The sequence below is a fragment of the Ambystoma mexicanum genome, chromosome 1p, assembly GCF_040938575.1.
Source record: "Ambystoma mexicanum isolate Mex_15411 chromosome 1p, UKY_AmexF1_1, whole genome shotgun sequence".
Classification (NCBI taxonomy): Eukaryota; Metazoa; Chordata; class Amphibia; order Caudata; family Ambystomatidae; genus Ambystoma; species Ambystoma mexicanum.
Window position 1 is genome coordinate 673033075 of NC_090921.1, and position 21669 is coordinate 673054743.

At 44.5% G+C, this 21669-nt stretch overlaps 1 protein-coding gene across 1 annotated transcript in view; it reads right to left on the minus strand.

Annotated features, from left to right (window-relative positions):
* Positions 1–1137: 1137 nt before the first annotated feature.
* The window catches only part of CTSK (cathepsin K), a 120604-nt gene continuing 100072 nt past the window's right edge, over positions 1138–21669 (minus strand). The window contains exons 6-8 of the mRNA XM_069649739.1: positions 6344–6509; positions 5014–5119; positions 1138–2701 (exon numbers count right to left, since the gene is read on the minus strand). Of these exons, the coding sequence (XP_069505840.1) occupies positions 2602–2701; positions 5014–5119; positions 6344–6509 (372 nt within the window). The 3' untranslated portion in view covers positions 1138–2601. The remainder of the gene's footprint in view (positions 2702–5013; positions 5120–6343; positions 6510–21669) is intronic.

Sequence of the window (21669 nt, forward strand, 5' to 3'; positions counted from 1 at the left end):
CACGGACAGCCCCCTCTTTAGCCTCCACCTCATGCTGGGCCCTCTTGCCAGGCCATTCTGCCCCCTCATCCATTTTGGAACTCAATGAATATAATAAGGAAGGGGTCTGCCACCTTTGGCGCGCCAGAGGTTTTAGACTACAACTCCCATCATCCTTTGCCAGCATAACCAGTGAGAGATCATGGGATTCGCAGTGTAAAACACAGGGAGAAGAAGTTGCAGACCCCTCCTATTGGGGAAGAAAAAGAATTTGCAACCAGTTGACCAATCCTGACTTCACCCACATCACCGATATTGTATGATCTAGGACACGTCATTTTATGTCTCTGTGGCACAATCCACTTATTTCCTAAAATGTTGCCTGCACACAACATTGACTACTGTAAGATCTAAGTGCCTCATAGAAGTTACTTGGAGGCTCGCAGGCACAGAGCAAGATCTGTAATCAGAACACTGGATACATTGAACGCTCCGAAGAAAGAGTTCTAAATTGTGAACAGTTAACTCTTATCATGAAGCTTGACATACAGAATGTTTATTGGTAAGCACCACCCACTTGCTTACTAGGCATTGCCACTTCTGTGATGCTTTACGGTAGGGGTCATGAAACTGTGGGGCTGGGGGGAGCAAAGGCTGATCAGGTGGGTTGCGAGGCTCCCCAAAAATGGAATAAGTAAAGTGACTACTTTTAATAGAAAATATAAGCAGATATGGCATTGGAGAGGGGCAGGGGTGGGGGCCAGGAGGGTGCGGGGTGGCAGGGAGGAGTCTCTGGCACGCCAGCAACATTTTTACTTAAGGGGGCTCAGCAACAATATTTTGCTCATGGGGGGGGCTCATGATAAAGAAGTTTGAACACAGACCCTCCATCTTTCCCCATACCACTTAAGGGACTGTGTGTTTGTTTGTTTGACTGTTTGACTGTGTACAGATGCAACGTTCTCCTCCTCCTGTGCTTACACCCGGACATGTTTTGGTGCTGTTGGGGTTGCCATGGCACCGCGTTGGCGCCCCTGCTGGTGCCCTCTAAGCACCTGCTGCACAGGACATGAGCTGCCACGTTCACGCTTTGGGCTCATGGGTGCCCCGAGGTGCTTCACATGGTTTGATTGCAGCAGCATAAAAAATATAGACGGCTGAGTTTTAGTTTGTTTTATTACAAATCAAAGTTACATTTTATAACTTTCCGAAATGTATAGTCACACAGTTGCATTTTCACACAAAGATAACCGTGAAAAAAGGTACTACAACGTGCAAACAGTTGGTCAGACCTGCTGAGCAACACACTCTGCACAGGAAGCGATGCCAGGCTCCGGAACAAGGATCAATGGGGCACGTGGCCTGAGGCCTGAGTTCCCGGCAATAGCCTGCATGTTCACAAAGTACAAGGGAAGAAGACACATTCCAAGTCGTGGGGGCTTGTATCATTTACTCTCTGCATTCATAACTAATTACCCTAAACCCAGGGCTCAGTGCTTCAGTTAAGCTATTAAAAAAAAAAAAAAAAAGATTTTAAGCCCAGAAAAAAAGCACCTCTTTCAAATAGGACCCATTAATTCAGATCTCCGTATGTTTCACTGTGTTCAAAATATAAGTCCCTGTTGAGGAGTATCTATAAACATGCGCGTGGCATTTTTATTTCTCCTTCAATGTCCTGTTCTCTCCTTCTCACCACTCCCTGCGTCCCGATTGGAGGTTTTACTAACGCAATTTCTACCGTGTCTTCCGCCTTTTTCTCCTACTTTAGGAACAGAAGACAAAATGCACCTGCCCTCATATCCACATTGTGTCACAAAAGTCATTTACTACCAAAGGTTTAGGCAAAATAATGGATTCACTTCCACATTTTTAGGCATGCAATTATATGATGTCTTCTCCCAAATAGTTCATTGAAGCTCCGGAAGTGTCCTCCTTGGAGGTGCAGAACATCCTGTAATGCACTGTAGCTAGGCTCGTGCACGTGGAGGTGCACTGAGGGTGCATGGCGAGGGCTGAGGTACAGGTACAGAGAAGTGAAGTGGACGTACACTCTGTGTGAATGGATGTACTCAAAGCAACACTGACAACACATGGGGTGAAATGGAGGTACAGAGATGTGACATGGAGGTATACTGAGGTGGATGGGTGCAGACGGAGGTACATCGAAGGTTCATGGATGGGGTCTGGGAGTATAGAGGAGAGAAGTTGAAGTACACTGCACGTGAATGTGTTTACTTAAAGCTACACTGAAAGTATGTGGGGTGAAAGGCACAGTGACGTGATCTGGAGGTACAAGGAAGTCCACTGAAGCTACATGGAGTTGAAATGTAAGTACAGGAAAGGGAACGGGTGTACACACAAAGATCTGAAGGGTGGCACACTAGAGGTACATGGTGGTTCATCAGAGACACAGAGAAGTGGATCAGATGTTCGTGAAGGTGCTCTGGAAGGTCACTGAGGAGAACTGGAAGAGGGAAGGAAGTGAAGGTACACAAAGATACAGAGGTAAATGTAGAGGTACACAGAGGTGAAGCGGAAGCCGTGGGTCGCCGGGCGGTGCCTATCTGCCCTCTCACTGCAAGCTCTCAGCCTTGGAGATCTTCACTCAGCCGCACGGATGGATCACATTTTGGGGTAGCTGGCCAGGTTGGCGATTCCACAGGCATTCTGCTTGTTCCGGGCCATCAGGATGTAACCCTTGTTGCCCCAGTCCTCTCCCCAGCTGCCGTAATGAAGAGAGAGAAAGGTGTAGTTAGAGGGGGGCAATATATTCACTTTTCTTTTCACGTTTACACACGGTGCTCAACCAAATCCCTATCTGCTCCGATACACTGTTCTGTAAAAGAGCCAATGAGCTGCCTAGTCCTACACAAAGTGGTGGGGGATAGCTCGTGAGTCGTCTACTCCTGCACTCCATGCGCTACGTCAGCCATTAAGCAGCCTATTCCTGCACACTCAGCACCAGGTGGACCAATTAACTGTCTTGTAATGCTGAGGAGAACCAATCAACTGTCTGTACCTTCGCATAGTGGTGGAAGACAGTTCATGTGCCGACCTTCCTTACGCTGACTACTCAAGGGCAACGAATGAGCTGCCTCCCCTGCTGTAGGGCATACAATGAAATGCACTGGCTAATCGGGCTAAAATGTAGCCTGACAGCTGTGTACCCAAACACACACACAGAAAGTGAGTGCCCTCTTGCGTCTCACCCGCTCAAGGTCAGGTAATTCATTATTAACCTTTACAGACCATGCTCAAGGACAGCCAAGAACACACATCCTGCTCAGCAGTAGCCAATGGGCTGACTACAAATGCCCATATATTGCTCAGGGACATTCAATGAAAGGTGTACAGCCATACATCTAAAGACAAGCCCATAGCAACCCCCAAGAGTCTTTTCTTTGACAGTTGCCAACAACATAGCTACATCTAACTGGAGCTTCCCTTTGATACTGGAAAAAGGGTCTCGTACCCCAGAGGGGGGCATAGACACAAGAGACCTCCAAGCTTTGTCTAATCATCACACATGAACACGGGTGGAGGCAGCTGGAGCCTGCGCGCTTCGTGCATTCGTAATAAGTCACTGGATACATAGACAATAAGCCCATACCTCCTGCATACCCTGCCCTTCTGATGTACAAGCAATAAATCAACCATCCTGCCATCTTCATCCATCAGTGATGAGCTCCTATGGACCATACCTGCCTCAGGCACCAGTAATGCCCTGGCAGCACCACCACTTCTATTAAATAAGTGCCCACTTCACCTCTCCTCCAAAGGAAAATTAAGCCACTGCCCCCCACGAAAAGGAATGGGACCACTGCGCTCAGTGCCTGCACTGTGCATACTTATTCAAGTGCCACCCACGTCTTTCTCAGATTTGCCTACTGCGCCCCCAAGCCAGATCCTACCTCGAGTCCCAGCACGTTTCACCCCATCGACTTCAGGCCTAATGAGCCCCACCCAACTCATGCGTAGATGATGAGGTCTCTAGAGCTGCACATGCCATCCCACACATCGATATCTGCCCCTTGGCACTGCAGCAGCCTTGTGCCACAGTGGTAAAGTCGAACCGGTACCATTTCCAGCGCATGCATATATAATGAGAAATCTGAAACATGAATGCCAACCTCTTGAACGAGATGAGGTGGTACCTGCCCATCATAAGGTTGGATATCGCCCATCATAAGCCTGGATATCGCCCATCATAAGCCTGGATGTCGCCCATCATAAGCTCGGATATGTGCACTGTTTGCTTTTGGGTATTTGGGAAGTGTCATATGCTACTGCAAGGTCACTTCAGGGCATTTTGCCTTGCATAAAGCATTAGCACACTCCGAAATGAGTGTTCCAGCATAGAGAAGATCACATAGTGCTGCATTGGATCCCGAAGCCGAGGACAACCTTATCGTGAAACAGAGATTCCATAAGGGACACAGCACATGCCAAGGGGGTGAAACCTGAAAACTACACTGTTTGAATAAACTAGCCCCTTTGCACCATTTTAGCTCTATGTTGTCTGTTTTGCACCCTGATGCCTCCGGTTTATGGCGCGGTAGAAATAAACAAATAAATAAAAATGAATAAATAATTGGTTCAAGCCATGATGGAATAAGCTCTTAAAATGGCTGCATTCCTCAAAGAGCAAGTAATGGCCAGAGCCCACTTAATACGATCTCCCTTAAACATGGATGGCCATGAACCACCAGAAGCTGGAGTGCTGGGACACGTTTAGGATAGTGGTCACTGTAATCCCAGGGTGATACTGTTATGTTATCAATAGCCAGGCCAGAAGCCATACAGAATTCCACCCTGCCCACCTAGTGTTGGTTCACAGGTGCCTCTCCACACGAGGCTAGTATTGTAGCATCGTACTGTGATCATATAACAGGGGAGATGTGTGCCTTATCCGGCATGTTGGGCTCAACATGACCTCCTTCATCCATCTTCTCAAGTGTGCCCTAGAGTTTCCCATTGTTATCCTGGGTGTTGCTGTGCTCGCTTGCTACCTCTGCCCAACTTGTCCCATCTCACCTGTTCTTGATGATCCAGTGCTTGGCCCCCTTCTGCATTCCGTATCCGACAGCCAGGACAGCGTGGTCAATGTTTGTGCCATTGCACTCTGGATCATAATACACTCCTGGAAGGGATAGAGAGGTGGCAACACGCTTAGAGAGATGTTGGAGCTGCATCAATAACACCAAAGCAAAAATAACCACTTAAATGGGAGGTTGGGACACTCATGGGCTCTTTCTGGTTGAGCTGGAGAATCAGTACAAAAAAGACCCGACTACTACTGCTAATGATATGATAGGTTATTTATAACACACTTAATACCCAGAAGTTTCTAAGCGCGGACCCGGGGATCGAACCTGTGTTGCTTCGTGTCGTCTTGTTTCCAAACTGAGCACGTTGCCTCTGAGGTATCCTCCTGAGACAATGTGGTCCAGGTCCCCTTCACCAGATTCCTCGGATTCACTGAATGCAGTATTGACAGGCAAAGGAATCTCGGTGAATCCCGGGTTCCTGTGCCTATCACAGCAACGTTTTTACATCAGTGCCATTGCAACATTGTGCACATCTACCAGTCTAACGACAGTGGCAGGGAATTGTAAGCACAGGTGGAAAAAAAGAGGATGTGGTGGGAGGGGTGCGGTCGTGTGGCAGACCAGTGTATAAAGGTGTGACCCCCGTTTAGGCAAGAGAACGCTATAGGAGCCAGACAGCGGGAAGCGGAGGCATCCTTTCAAAGCAAAGCTCCACTCTTCTAAAGACCACAACATATTAAAGCTGGAGAGGTGGCAGTACCAATGCAAAGAATGTCATGCGCCGGGGAGCCAGCACAAAGACATGGACCCCTATCACTGCATTAAGGGGGCGGGCGGGTCTGTCTTCATCTCCACAAGTGTGCACATGCCTGAGATGAGCACTGGCAATTGTCATGATAGGCATGGCATCTCCCATTGGGATGAGAACCCTGGGCCGGTGCCCACTGTCTTAACTCATGGAAAATGCTGGAAGAGCCTCTATGAATCCCTTTGAATTCTTCGCCTGGGCGTGAAACTCTGCCAGGAAACTTCAGTTCCGAGTTTCCTTGTACGGTTCTCGCTCAGTGTGGAGAATCCTTATACAATGGGGTGGACACAGGAAAAGCCACTGTAACATCTTCTTCTGCGGAGTTCCACTGCTTCTGCCTCAACCAGAAAGAGCATGATGGCATCTCAAAGGCTTTGAAGCTTATGGCTTTGGACAGAAGAGCAAACGTTCCAGCCATTTGCAAATGTAGGTGTTTATTAATGGGATGAAGCATTAATGCTATCTTATTGTAGCACTGAGGGCCCCTCATGGGGTCTCTCCACCTCACCTTTACTGTAGAACTGGAAGGAGGAGAGACTGGCATCAATGCCCACAGATACAGGGCCGACACGTGCCACTGCCTTCTTCAGTGCTTTCTCGTTTCCCACTGGGATCTCTTTGAACCCTTTGCACTTGGCCGCTTTGCCAGGTAGGCTGTACCTGCAGTCGTCATCCTGGGGAAGAGGGTAGGGTGGGCATGTGAAAGGGACAGACATAGCAGTCATGTTATTGTCAAACTTCAAGCATTGCCTTCAAAGATAACATACATCTTAATGTGGACATATCCCTGCACATGTATAAAATTCATATGTTAGTCTCTGGTCAAACCCTGTGAGGGCCACTCACACAAACCAACTCCAACTGGAGGTCCAGGGTCCAGCAGTGGCCCATGATGTGTGAACCTTTATTTTCCTTGGTCCCCTAGACCAGAACACATATCCTCCTCGTTCAGGTGACCGAGTCTGGCTAAGATTGCCTTGTTGAACAGCCCATCTACATCTCTATTTTCTATTTTGTTATTATTCATTACAAAATGTTTGCAAAACAGGAAGAACTTACATAATCCTCATGTATCCATGTCCTTTACAAAAGTTCATACAAGTAGATAAAACAACAGGAACACAGAGGGGAACAAAAATAAAAGCCTTAAAAGTAGAGGAACAAGGAACAAGAGAAGCGGGAAGAAAAGAGGGGAAAGATGGTCATACCAAGTCGTATGTTGACCTTTTACATCCCCGCCATCCGGTGTCTATGCCGTAGGATTCCCTCTGGCAGAATCTCACTGAAAAATGCAATTATTGCAAGAGTCACCGAGACCTTTTCTCAACCTAGGGCAAATGTCCACCATGCGTCCACACTCGTGTTGCAGGCGTTTTCTAGGAATTGGCCGAAGTGTTTAGTTCTGATTTTGGTCAATCCCATACAGACCAGTTGAAGATGGGTTTCCACTTGATTATTTCCTGTGCAAAACCGACATTTGTTGTTATTTCCTGATGTTTTTGGAATTGATCTTGCCCCATTTATTTTGTTAGTCCGATAGAGATTTAAGCTGAACTGTAGGAATTGGTCTGTATGATATCTGGACAGGAACATCATCAGATATGTGGGTATAGCGCCCAGTGCCCTTGTTTCATTCACCGCATCCAATGTAATTTATAGGTAGATGCTTCATTTATGGTCTGGATCCAGTCAAGCTCCCCCAGTTCTTTTTTAAGCTTGAATGGGTTAGTGTTCAAGTCACCTGCAGTAGACCCAGGTTTGCTTAATTTGGCTAGATTTCCTTCGACCCACTCTTTCAATGCTCCGTTGTTGCCCTTCTCAATTTCCTTATGTATCAGCTCCATTATAGAGGTATTGGAGGAGTAAAGGCACTTCCTGTATAGTGCTAGTTGTTTCCACTCCACAATAGATTTCAATGATTGGAGCCCTAGTTCTTTCCTCAATATTTGGACAGGCAGCGACGTCCGTACCTGCAGAACCTTTTTCCAAAAGATACCCTCTAAAATAGGCCAGATTTTGTTTGGGATACTCAGTGTTGCTTCTGAGCTATATGTTAGGGTTGGTAGCACTTTTGTTTTGTAAAATTCCAGGACAGGGATCATCGAGAATCAGCCACATTTTTTATTCAGAATTGTTGCCTGGGTTGCCAAAGATTTGGCCTTCAGCCGCAGAGTCAGAGTTTCTCTGTAACTGCTGTTTGTCAAGACTCCTAGATATTTGAATACTCAGATCTGTTCAATTTGCTTCTGGTCCATTTTCCACACACAAGTTGACCTTGACTTTTTTGGTTTCTCCATAACCAAGATTACTGTCTTTGATATGTTATCTGTAGGTCATTTCCCTCCACATATTTAGTTAATTTGTCTAGTTGATGCTGTAACCCGCTGTAACCTGATCAGTGTTCATCCAGTGACCATTTTCTTGTTGGTGTTTGAGTGTAGTGCGACCAAAGACGCGCTCGACCCACCTGGCCAACGGCTTGGTCCACAAATGCTAGATATATCTTTGGTTTGTTTTCCCAAACCATCCCCTTGAGGATGCCCAAGACAAGAATGTTTATCTCCGTGCCCATACCTCGGATGAATCCAGTTTGCAATGGGTCGTTTCTACCTTTAGGACCATTCATTTAGGTTTTTGAGAAGCATTGATCCAGAGATCTTCCTAAGCACGTCAAGGAGAGCAATAGGCCGATAGTTCTTGGGGTCTTCCCTCTCCCCGTTCTTAGATACCAGAACGACTTTTGCAGTCAGCCAGGATTCGGATAGGCGACGAGTCTGCACAATACGTCTGAACAGGAGATGGATAAACCTAGCCCAGAGCACTGGATTTTGCTTAAGTATGGCGTTAGTTAGGCCGCCTGGGCCCAGCACACGGGAGTTGCTTAGGTTCCTCACCTTCTATGTAATTTCTCCTATCTCATGTGGGATGTCCCACGTCGTGGGAGTTTTACTCAGCTCCAAAACGGTGCAAGCATTTATTTCTGCATAAAGCTTTTGGAAGTGCAATTCCCATGTTTCCTCCAAAACACTGTTTATCCCTGGTGGTTTCTGCTCCCAGGCACAACTTTTGACCAACGACCAGAAATCGGCAGGTCTTCTCTCACAAATTGCCTTTAGCATTTTCTCAGAATCTTGCTGGTATTGTTTAAGCCTATGTGCACGGACCCAGTTTTTATAGCGGCTGACTGCTGTTTTTGCTTGGAGTTGGTCGTTCGGGTGTATAGAGGTCTCGGCTTTCCTTTTCAGCTTTCTCATTCCCTGTTTTTTCACCAAGTGTTTGTCGTAGGAGTGCAGAGGATTATCACCCGTTCCTGTTTTTAAACATTTCGGTATGTAGAAACAGTTGAGTAGCGGGGCATAGTCGACTGCGTCTGTAGATCTCTATTCCCAAGTCCAAAGAGTACCGCAAAACCATCCAGTGTATCAAGGGAGTCTGATGGCTGTTGAGACTGCCATAATGTGCCATCCAAGACTAAACATACAATTGGCATAAAAATCATAATCGACCTGTGCCTCAAGCAGCTACTTAGTGACACTATGCTGAATACAAACTGGACCGTAAAGCAGGAACTTGGGGGTACAGGGTGTCCTCTGAGTGCACTGGCTCAAATGTTATATCAGTGACTAGGTCACACAGCAAGATTTACGAACCCAAGGTCTGATGAGAAAAGGTTGATATTTAACAGTTGTAATATGCAGGTGACTTGGTCAGTCCACCAAAGAAGGGCTGGTTCTCAAGAATTTGCCCCTGGCCAAATCAGGAGACGCCTTGAGCTACTCTGATTTGCATCTATTACCTTACAACAGATTCATAAAGCTTAAATCTGGAGCAAACCTATAGATGCCTGGGGCATCTTTCGGACGCTCACGTGCAAGCACAGTACAGAAGATGCTGTAGGCATCGTTTGATTTGCTCAGGTTTTAGGCGTTGCATACCTGGTAGAAGATAGCAGGTGAAAATCTGAGATTCTCAGGGCATCGCTAAGTTTGCCCCAGTGCAATCTCTGAGAATCAGGCCCACAGTGTATTTTCCAGGCCAGCGGAACACAACTAGTCTATTTCAATCAACAAGAAAAAAATTGTGCTAAAATCTTTGTCATCACTGATATCCCAATTCTTTGCCGACATCGCTCAGAATAGGACACTCGCAGATACCCTACAGCCCTGGTGCGGAAATGGCACAAATCATGGGTGCAATGCAGAACTGGAGAGATCCATCCTCAGCCCACTTGCCATCCTCCTCAGACACCACAGGAACAAATAACCAATGACAGCAAGGATATGTTAGCGTGGTAGGCCGCAATGCTGGCATCCCTCAAGCAAAACCACATGCGGCAAGAAGGATTTCTCAAGAAACCAAGATCCAGTCAGGCTACAGGCTGACACAACTCGAGCAATACAACAAAACAGAGTATCACTGTCCATTTACAGCACATCTATCAGACCGTGGAGTTTAGCTCAGACTGCAAGCAAACACTCTGCAAGCACAGCCTGACTGAATGCCTGCTGGAAACAGATGCTCATTGATACCAACCAAAATGGCATATAAGTGAAGCAAGTATCTGCCAAGAGTGTGAGCTGGGAGAAGTGGAGAGCGGGGGACATTTTCCCTTACACTGCCCTGCATACAAATACACGACTTCTTAATCGCTCTTCACAAAATACTTGGGTGGGTGCCCAACAAGTGCACACATGATTTAAACACATAATTATCAGTTATTGTGTATGTACAAGTTTGGTTCCTTAACATTCACTAATGGGTCCATAAGTGGAGATACTTTACATAAAAAGAACCTGTGTCATTTTTCGTTTTTTTGCGTGATTTTTTTGCTCACCAAATCAAATTCTGTAGAAAAATATAAATATCTCTTTATGCAGTGCGAAGTGGTGTCTAAGTGGTCTGCCGTGGTCAGAGTCTGTTCTTCATTGCCACTGTTTTGAAGGAGGAGCTGCAACAACTATAAAACACCATCCGCGGCGCGGTGCGAAGTGGTGTCTAAGTGGTCTGGCGTGGTCGGAGTCTGTTCTTCATTGCCACTGTTTTGAAGGAGGAGCTGCAACAACTATAAAACACCATCCGCGGCGCGGAGCGCGCGCGGTGTGAAGTGGTGTCTAAGTGGTCTGGCGTGGTCGGAGTCTGTTCTTCATTGCCACTGTTTTGAAGGAGGAGCTGCAACAACTATAAAACACCATCCGCGGCGCGGAGTGCGCGCGGTGCGAAGTGGTGTCTAAGTGGTCTGGCATGGTCCGGCAGAGGGCCGCGGTTGGGTCGGTGCCCTCATCCACAAACACAAGCTCAACTCATGCGGTAAGATCTCTTAAGCTTTCTTTGAACCCAGCACCACAAGCTCCAAATCCAACACCCATCCCTGTGGAAATCATTAACATTGCAGTTCATTAACTTAAAACACACGCACTTAAGTTCCTAGCGCACAAAATCAGCTTACTCCAAGCATGGGCGAAGAAGACGGGCGTCGCCTCCGTAGCTCGAGGAAAGGAGCGGGTGGTCCCTGAACCGGTGTGGCTATTGAAAGTAACGAAACAAATAGACCAACAAAGAAGAATGACCCTCCCTCTGAAGTCATCAATGCACCTTTAACACCCCTCATGCCAACGAGTTGTGAACACACCAGCCCGCTGATAGTCAATCTTGAAAAAAACTACACACTCCCACCACAATTACAGAAATTACTGCAAACGAGGAAACAACAACTAGCGTCAAAAGTCGTAACCAGTTGGATAATGAAAAGAGCGAGGACGTCAACTTCCCGACAACTCGGCACTCTGAAGCTAGCCACACCGTCAACCCCCGGAGGGGGGTCGGAGTGCAGGCATGAAGAGAGCCTAGAGCAAAGTGAGGAAATAGACACATGCCCACGAAACGAAGACGCCGAAGAAACATTGCAATCGAGCCCCACCAAGTTTCGACTGTCAACAGTCACCACTGAATTGCCGTCGGATGAGGAAGATCGTGCGCACATGAAGGAGACGTGACTCGCAACCGAAGTAGAGAGCTCTGAATCGTGCAAATGGAAAGGAAAAAAATTTGAAAAACAGACTCAGGACCAATCACCAACGAGGGCTCATCAACGAGTAAAAGTCCTAGTACACGCCTCAAACAATGAAGAAGATCTCCAAGAAAGTGTAAATTGTATGGAACACGCTCCACCAGAGAAGAACTGCGTAGAAAGCGCACTAACATCAGCGCGAAACATGAAAAAAAGAAGCAGAGATTGTTGTGAAACCATACTCGGACAATCGAGCTTGCATAAATTCACCAATCAGAAGAATAACAAATCAAACATGCATGCAAGAACCAAAGTGAATCGATCCACCAAAAACGCATCACACACTGTGAAAGAGCGCATGATTAAAAGCACAAACATCGCGAAATCGAAAAAAAACAAACACCATGCGTATGTTGACTGACTTCTTTGAACTCCAGCTACTAAAGAAATCACGAAACTTCGCGGAAATTTCTGATGCAGATATGTTAACAGCCATAAGCGAAAACATACCACATGCAAAACAACGAAGAATGGACCTCCCACCTGAAGCAGGTTCGTCACAAGCAGACAAATCCGCAGCTCAAAGGCTCATATCAACAGACTCTAGTCTTGAGGAAGGCGAAAAAACAAATGAAAGCGATGAGAATGCAATAAGACAAATGTCAAAAGCCGACCTCTCCAAGAATATAGGCGAAGACATACCCAATGGAAAAAACGCACCTAACCAAGACAATGTAGAAGGTGAGCCCTCAACACCGTTTAACATGGACCAGGAGAGCACGACGAGCGACGAACAACTGATTCAAGGCAGCAAAGAATCCAAAGAGCCCCAAAAGGCCACTGCGGTCACGGCCAAAACACAAGAACGAGAAAGCCTGCCCCAGACCTCTGCGTCAGAAGCATCTACATCACCAGCTGCATCCAGTCAGAATCTCAGTCCATGCTCAACCAGTCATCACGTGGCAGATGCAAGAGAACCACATAAACGCCCAAAGATAGTGGAACTCGACATTCAAGTGAATAAAACAAAAGACAGACCCCAATGGATTCTTCCGACAGAAAAAATAATACAAACGGAATCAAGAAGCTCACAGCAACCACGAACACCCAGGAGAAGTCATAGTGAGTTTGAACATCAATCAGGCAGAACTTCATGCCCACAAACACCAAATGCAGTACAAGAGGCATCCTCGAAAAAAACGGATTTACAAGGAATCATGTCCGTCATAACTATTGCACTCAATCCTTTTTGCAAACTATACGAGACCATGAATGATGCAGTAAAAGATCAACAAGTCATCCTAGCAATGCTTCTGACGAAAATAGTATACTTGGAAGGCTACATTACAGCAAAAGAAAATCCTATAAACAACAAAGGTACGACTGAGCCACGCATCAATGAGATGATTAACAACTGCACAGAAATGACAAATGAAACTACACTGTCCAATCGACTGAGCAAGTCAGTCAATACAAATCAAGTAGGAACACAAACAGAGACCATCATTGACTTAACAGTCGATACAAAAGCAACTGACAAAGAAAAAACCCAGCAAAACACAATAAGCAATAACGAGATAACAAACCGTAAAAACAATGTGACCACGGGACAACAAACGCCACCGGCAATGTTGGTGTTAAATCAAGCAAACGCCAAAGACAAAGGTGAGATCAGAGTTGCAACCCCCTCATATGGCATTTTCGAGGTAACTGGCCGGAAAGACAAACCGAATAACGATTTAGAAACAGCTGCAACCCGCACTGAAAAGGATGTCCCAAAAAATACCTCCAGTAAACAAAACATAGAAAAAGAATCGAACTCAAGTCTTGAAATAAGAGCACCAGTCGCAGTACCAAAATGGAATGCGAATAGCTCAACGGCCACCACAATGAGGGAAAACGAAAATTCAGAAAACCTAAAAAACTATAAAAACAAACTGACCAAAGAACGGAACTCCAAGGATAAACTGGATTTAACGGATCCCCTAACGAACCTGAGCACATATTCGGATGAAGTCATTGATTCACCGACAGCATTAGTTGCAGTCAATCAAAAGGCGGAACAAACAAAATCACCGAAACAAAAGACTGCAGCAACTACAGAAGAAAAATATGCGGAAATGCTGCAAGAACGTGACTTCGAAACCCTGGAACAAAAACGAAATCGTCTAACAAAGTGTGCAGCATACCGTGAGAACAAAAAAGAGCACAAGCAAATCCATATCGCAGATGGATGTACGGAGACTATCCAAAGTAAGAACATCAATAAAACAAAATATATCAGAAACAAATCAGAAGAACGCCTTACAAAAAAGAAAACAACAACGGACAGAGAGTCAACAACCACTCTACGAACACAAAACAAAACACAAGAACCTCAAGGAGAAAAAAAACTAACGCTAAAGGTGTACAAAGGTACACCCAAGAAACGAGAACACGAAGTAAGAAAAACTAACAACAATACCAAACATGATCCCAGCTCAGGACATAAACAACAGAACGATCCACACAAACGAGCATCTCACGCTCCAAACACAAGAAACAAAGAAACTGAAGAAAACGACGGGAGATACCCCACAAAAAATGTCTCAAAATATTCAATTAGAATGACCCAACGAAGTTGCATCAAAGAAGAGACTATTTTAAATCGAAGAACGGTCTTGGAAATACTGCGTCAAATTAAAGATTTACAGAGACTTCACACAGACGACTTGAAAATCGTTGAACCATGGCATACGCAACATGGGGCAGTCACAATAATGCATCTAACGTCCTCAACGATATTCAAAAAAATTCTAAAACATAGAAGAGACATCTACAATTCTGGTTACTACGTGGAAGACCTCACAGTACCCAGTAACGAAGAATGCATCGAATCAGCTAAAACTAGACAGACTGACGCTGCGGAAAACAAACCCTTAACCACGAAGTACAAGACGCATGCCAAAAAAGATACAGAGGATTATCCTCAGAAAGACCACAAAGTAACAAAGGGACTTGAAACATCAAAGAAATATCAGAGATCACATTACGATAAGAGCAAAAATGAGCACTATAAAACCAAGAATGACTCAGTACACAACAAAACAACGGAGAAAGAAAAGATGGTAAAGCCACAACGGACACAAATCATAGATGGTACCACAAAAATAACCTGCACGCAAAGAGTCGGCTCAACACCGATGGCTCAATTCAAGCAAAGCCCAAATACAAGCAGTAAAACAGGAATCTGGGCTTGGTTGCCAAAAGCACTAAACCTACATCGCAAACAATAGCCACTCAAGCGGGCGGAAGCAGTCACATGTAATGCACCCATAGAAGTCATCAATGACATCAAGTTATGTTCATGGAATACGCGAGGTCATATGCATCTGACTGCTCCAGGAGGCCCCAATCCTGGAGAATTTCACATAATCTGTCTACAGGAAACTTGGCTTCAGCAAACCCCCACACTAGAAGGATATCAGATCATTCTATCCCCTGCTGCAAGAGGAACCAAAGGACGTCCAACTTCAGGTCTCCTGATAGCCTGCCGAAACGGTTCTGGAGCCTCCATCGTACAAACGATAATTGCAAATCAATCAATTTTGGCATTAGAGATTGCCTGGCAAGGCGACGAAAATCATAAGACAGATTTACCAAAAATTGTTATAATAAATCTTTACTGGAACCCAGCTGCAATCATCGCAAAAAAATTCATAGACCTTTGTGAAAGGACAATTGATGCAGTAAGAACCGAACATGACATAGAGAACATTTTGATATGTGGAGATATAAATGTCACCCAAACAACTAGTATGAATGCAACGGAACTACAAAAGGCGTCCGCACACCGTGGCACAATTTGGCGAAAGTTCACCGACTCGCGTGAGCTATACAACTTGGATGAAGTGTTTGTGGAAACAGACAGAATAGCAACTTGGGAGCGAGCATCCTCGGCCACCACAATCGATTACATCTATGTATCCAAATCCATGTTGCACTGCCTACAACTTTTTAAAGTGCGGCACACTCCAACAAGCGACCACAACCTGCTTGAAACCGCATGGAACCTCAAAACCAACAAAAACTGTCAAATGAACACACAAATTGAGGCAAACGCGAAAGGCACCAGAATCAAACTAAGTACTGCTGAAATTCTCAAAATCACAGCAAAATACAGGGCTATCACCACCTCAGCGACATGCCCCAGCATCGACTACCAACCTTTACTGTTGCCGTATATACAAACAACAAAAAGAAAAGGAAACGCAACAAACAGAAATACTAAACATGCATACAATAAAGTTCTAATTGATAAAAGGCGCGAGCATAGAAGAGCTCTTTGAACAGCCTCCAAGCAAATTACCACAGACGGTACATCAGAGATTCAAAGTATCAAAACAAAATACAAAGCCTGGGTAAGATCATATAGACATAAACTGTACCAAGAGGACGCGGAACAAATAACAAAAGCGCTTATCAACAACAACAGTAGGAATTTCTGGTCCTTAATACATAACGTTGAACAATCCCAGGACAATCAAATTTTAAACAACATCAGTCAACACACTTGGGAAAGTCACTTCAGCAAAGTCTTCAAATCTGATTTAAATGTAAAACCACAGGCGCAACAACTAAAAGCTGTACAATGGTCGAACCTAGATAGAAAAGGGGATATTATCGACATCATCAAAAAATTGGAAAACTCGCGTGCACCAGGCCCAGATGGCATCAGTAATGCAGAACTAAAAAGTCATCCAGAAGAATGGGCTACCTTGATAAGCGCCATCTTCAAGCGATGCACTGAAACGAGATCAGTGCCACAATCATGGACCAAAGCAATCGTGGTACCGATTTATAAAAAAGGCAGCCTCACAGATCCAACGAATTTTCGACCGATCGCCCTACTAGATGTCATGGGGAAAGTATACGCCTCATTACTCTTGACGAGATTTCAAAGATGGGCGGCCTCTGCAGATTGTAATGATGAAATGCAAACAGGGTTCAAGAAACACACAGGTACAACATGCAATATACTAGTGTGCAGTATACTAAAAGCAAAAACCCTAGAAAAGAAGCACCGTCTGTTCGCAGCTTATATTGACTTCTCTCAAGCCTTTGACAGAGTTGAAAGATCCCTCTTGTGGAACAAACTTGAAGCATGGAAATGTCCCCACGCTCTGTTAGAGCCAATTCAAGCATTGCATCATGACACATCCATAAGAGTCAGACTCAGCCGTGAAGGAGACCTATCAGCCGAAATAAACACCACACGAGGAGTCAAACAGGGTTGTCCACTGGCATCAGCACTCTTTATCACCTATATCGGCGACATTCAAAATATGGGAAGTCAAACACGAGTCTTCCCACCAACACTGGGGAAAACGCGAATCGGACACCTACTTTATGCTGATGACCTAACAATTTTTGACCAGACCCAAATTGGGCTGCAGCGCAAACTTGACGCCCTTCTAATCTACGCCAACAGAAATCATTTGGAAATCAATATCAATAAAACAAAAATCATGATTTTCCAATGTCACCCAAGAAAGGAAAACTTTCAGTGGCATTTGGGCAAGACCAAAATTGAAGTGGTCTCAAACTTTAAATATCTAGGAGTCTACATGGATAGTTCCCTCCATGAAACCACAATGCAGCAGGAACTACATACAAAAATGAGTAAACTAGCAGCTCAAGCAACAAAAATTGTCAGCAAATTTGCAAAATTCTCCCTGAAACCAATAATAAACTTCTACAAGATGAAGGTCGTACCCACCATCATATATGGCATAGAAGCCATGCCGACGATTCCACAGAAAGTTTGGTGCAAATTAGAAGCACATTTCTGGCGCAAAGTTCTTAAACTACCAAATTCGACTCCTGGGGTAGCAATACGACGCAAATTAAGTTTACAATCTCTAAAATGTGCTGCAACTTGCAATGCCATCATGTTATACCACAAATGCAGAATGGACAGCAAAAACAAAATCCTCAGCATCATTAAACAAGAAATGAACAACAATACTTGTGATATGATAACCAACTGGCAAAAGCAAAATCAAAAATTATTAGATACAATCATCTCAGATGAAGACGAACTCATCACAAATCCATGTAAAGTGCTAAAGAAAATAAAAGATATGGACTGGGCCAAAACGATTGACGATACCGCGACATTAAAACCCATCGCTCATTTACCAAGTTTCACTGTAAAAAGAAATGAACTGCAAAACTACATAAAGCAATTTCCAAATAGGCAAGCACAGAACCTAATTCTATGAGCTACGTTCAACCTGTTCAAAACAAATGATATAAGATATGTTTGAGGACAAGCACAGTCAAACACCTGCAGATTCTGTTCCAACGACACACAACCTCCAAAGTAGACAATAAGACATTTACTTATGGCATGTACAGCGACTGCAGCACTTAGACAGTGCTATCTGCTAATGATACCGGGTCTCAGCACACTGCCAGAAGAGCAATTGTGGTGGTGCAGACTCATTGGGGGAGATAAAACAACGTGGCAAATAGCAACTGCAAAAATGCTAGAACACATTGACTCGAATCTACTAAATGTTAACAGCGAACAGTAAAGAATAAGCCTCCAAAACAGAAAACACAAAGACATGTTTATTGTAGTTTACTACAAAGTTTCAGTATTGTAAAATCACATTTTGATCAAACAATAATAAAAAAAAAAAATATCTCTTTATTATGCCTATGTGCTAGAGAATAGCCTGCGATAGGCTGGTAACGGCAAACAAGCCAAATATTAAATTACAGAAAATCATCTATGACAAGAAACAGCAAAAACAGTGAATGGAGCAAATTGGGTGGGGTGATTTAGAGCCCAAACAAGTGTGGCAATTCAATACATGACAAACACAGCAATTCTACACATAACATGTGACAAAACAAACAAATATGTTTGAGCTTTCCAAGGAACAAATCCTGCATCGCTCTTTCGCATCACAATCCTAAAAGAATTAGAGTACAGGTAAACAGGCAACCGTTCTAGCCCTTTAACTGGAACAAACATGGCAGCTAACGTTCTCCTTAAGGATCCGGGCGATCAGCGTTCGATTCATTCTGAGCCAACCAACCGGGCGGCTGGATGTTGCTCTGAATAGGTCTAATTCGCTTTCAACTTTTGCAATATGGTATTACTAGCTGTGCCGACATATCCTCAGACGCTGCCCTAGCTCCAGCTCTCTTTGTCTCCCTCCATGTCTCATTCTACGTGTCTGTTTCTCTCTGTGTGGGAAACAGTGTCGACGTGTGAGGTGCACGTTTCATAGAGTCGCCTCAATCATTGGTGACAGCAGCGCAACCAGAGAAAAAACACAGCTATGGTGAAATGGGAGGCTGATTTAGAAAGGTGGTGGGTTCTGGGTTCATAATTCCATTTTGATAAAATAAGATATTTCCTATTTTGTAATGGATTCGCATTTTAAATAGCACCAACCGTGAATGCAATCTCTCTGTAGTGCCTCAAGTGGTAGGGGCAGAAGAGAATGGACAGCCTAGCAAGATTCTAGAACAGATCCATTCATAGGGACGGGGGCCCAAAACAAAGCAATACATTACAAGTTAAGTGTAAGAAACCAGCACATAAGCGCTGTGCAAGGTGGATACCTTCTGGGGCAAGAGCATACAGGGGGAAGTGGTCGGTCATGCCGATCGACCCAACATGAACACCTCTAAGCCAATCCTTGTAGGGTTTAGCAATCAGGTCATACCCAAACTATACAATAAGCAGAAAACTACTAGAGGTGGTTCAAAAGTCTAACACCTTTGTGTTCAGGAGTGTCTACAGCATTTGTCTAAGTTGCGAGTGGTTGTCAACAGATCTCAAAAAGTGGGAAGATCCTTCCATCAGGCAGATCCAGCAATGATTGTTCTGGGATCTGCAGGATTCAGGACCTTCTCAGGACATCAGAACCAATAATGTACCAGGATTTGAAATTAAGTTTCTAGGAGCAGGAGCATCCAGCTCCAGTTCCTGGGTGTTGGACATTGCTCAGAAGGCCGGTGCTGCTGCTGGGGAACCAGACATGAGGACGCAGCTCACTGCAAATCTGACTTCCACATAATTTATTGTTTATTTATTTATTTATTTATTTATGTATGTTTGCATTTATAGCAGCGTGCAAAGCTCATGGGCATCTAGGTGCTAGTTACAGGAACACAGAGAAAGTGGAGATGTGGTAAGGCAGTAGGGAAAGGAGGTTAGTTGAATAGCAAGGTGTTGATGCACACTTTGACTTTTTGCCCATTATCTGGGATCCAGTATATTTAAATGGGACCTAGATGTGTCCTAATTGTTCTTTATTTACATTCTTTGTTTGTTACTTGATTTAATTGTATAATACAATTTTTACAAGACTGGTTTCCCAAGTTAAGCAAGTCATTTAGGAGTTCCTGTTGAGTTCTCTTGATGCCAGACTTTTCGACTATCTCGAACAGGCATAAGATGTCTGTATTTCTATGAGCCGTGAGCATCAGTTGAGTAGGCCAATACTTCGAAAGAATCCCACCACCGCTATGATCCATGACGTCTTTTCCCCACTCATAAGCCGGCACCACCATTCTTCTTCATCGTAGTAGTGCAAGTTACTAAACAGGTGTCCTAGATGTAGTGAGCGGGGAGCTGTCACCCCAGAGCAATTTAGCAAAAGATGTTTGATTGTTTCCGTCCTCTCAGGCAGCTGGCAAAACCGGCATGATTTTGCTTCCGATTGGTTCCATCTTGCCAGAATCTCCCTTGTGTGTAGGATGTTTAAGCGAATTCTCAGAGTTTCTTGTCCGTGCATTTTGTCAGGTAAGGTTTAGGGTCATTCACTTTGGTCAAATTGAGGGGCAGATCTTGCGTCAGTTTTGTGGTAGAAGCTTTTTCCAACGTATCAATCCAATCTCTCTTTGCATGACCCTGCTTGGATTTCCTGATGTATTTCCTTCAAGATCAAAGGGGGCAAAGGAAGTAGGGTTTAGCGATAGAGCATAGTTTCATTTCGTGCCACTATTGAACCCAGGGATTGTAGTGAGAGCTCCCTCCTTATCAATGTGATTGGAAGGGATTGCGAGAGGTTAAGAACCTTTCTCCAATAAAGCCCTTCTAACCTCGGCCAGAAGTTTGCTGGTAAGTAAGGTAGCACTTCTGCCCCGTAGGTTAAGCTGGGCATGACTTTCATCTTGTAAAAGATCAACATTGGGGACATTGTGAAACGCCCAAATTTGTTTGCCACTGCTCGAGTCTGTGAAATTAAAAGATGGACTTTTGCTGTAATACTTTCCTGCATTGGTACTTCTTTGGTGCTTTTATTCAAATGATGCCCAGATATTTAAAGTTGTTCACAATTTCTAGTTGTTTGTTGTCCACTGACCATGCACATTTCTCCACATTCCTGGAACTCTTTCCAAATGTCATAATTTTCGTTTTTTGTAGATTCATCTGGAGATGGTTGTCTTTAAGATAAGCGTCTAGGTTGTTGATCTGCCTCTGTAGGCCTATTGGGGTAAGGTCATTGAGAATAATGTCATTTGCGTATACATTCTCAAACACTCAAAGTTCATGTCACATATGCATGTTTGTAAGGCTTCAGTGGACCAATGATCGACAAACACACAGAGAGGTACCCTCTTAGCCAGCCATGTAAACCAGGTGTGGTGCAAATCTATCCATGCATGAATGAAGAGCCGAAGACCATTGTCAGAGACACCTTTATGGACATTCTTGAATAAGCACCAAGCAGCCATTTGGCTGACATCATTACAGACAACACAACATAGCAGCATTAGACATGAAGCACACGTGCAGTCCACACTGCACCACACAAACACAC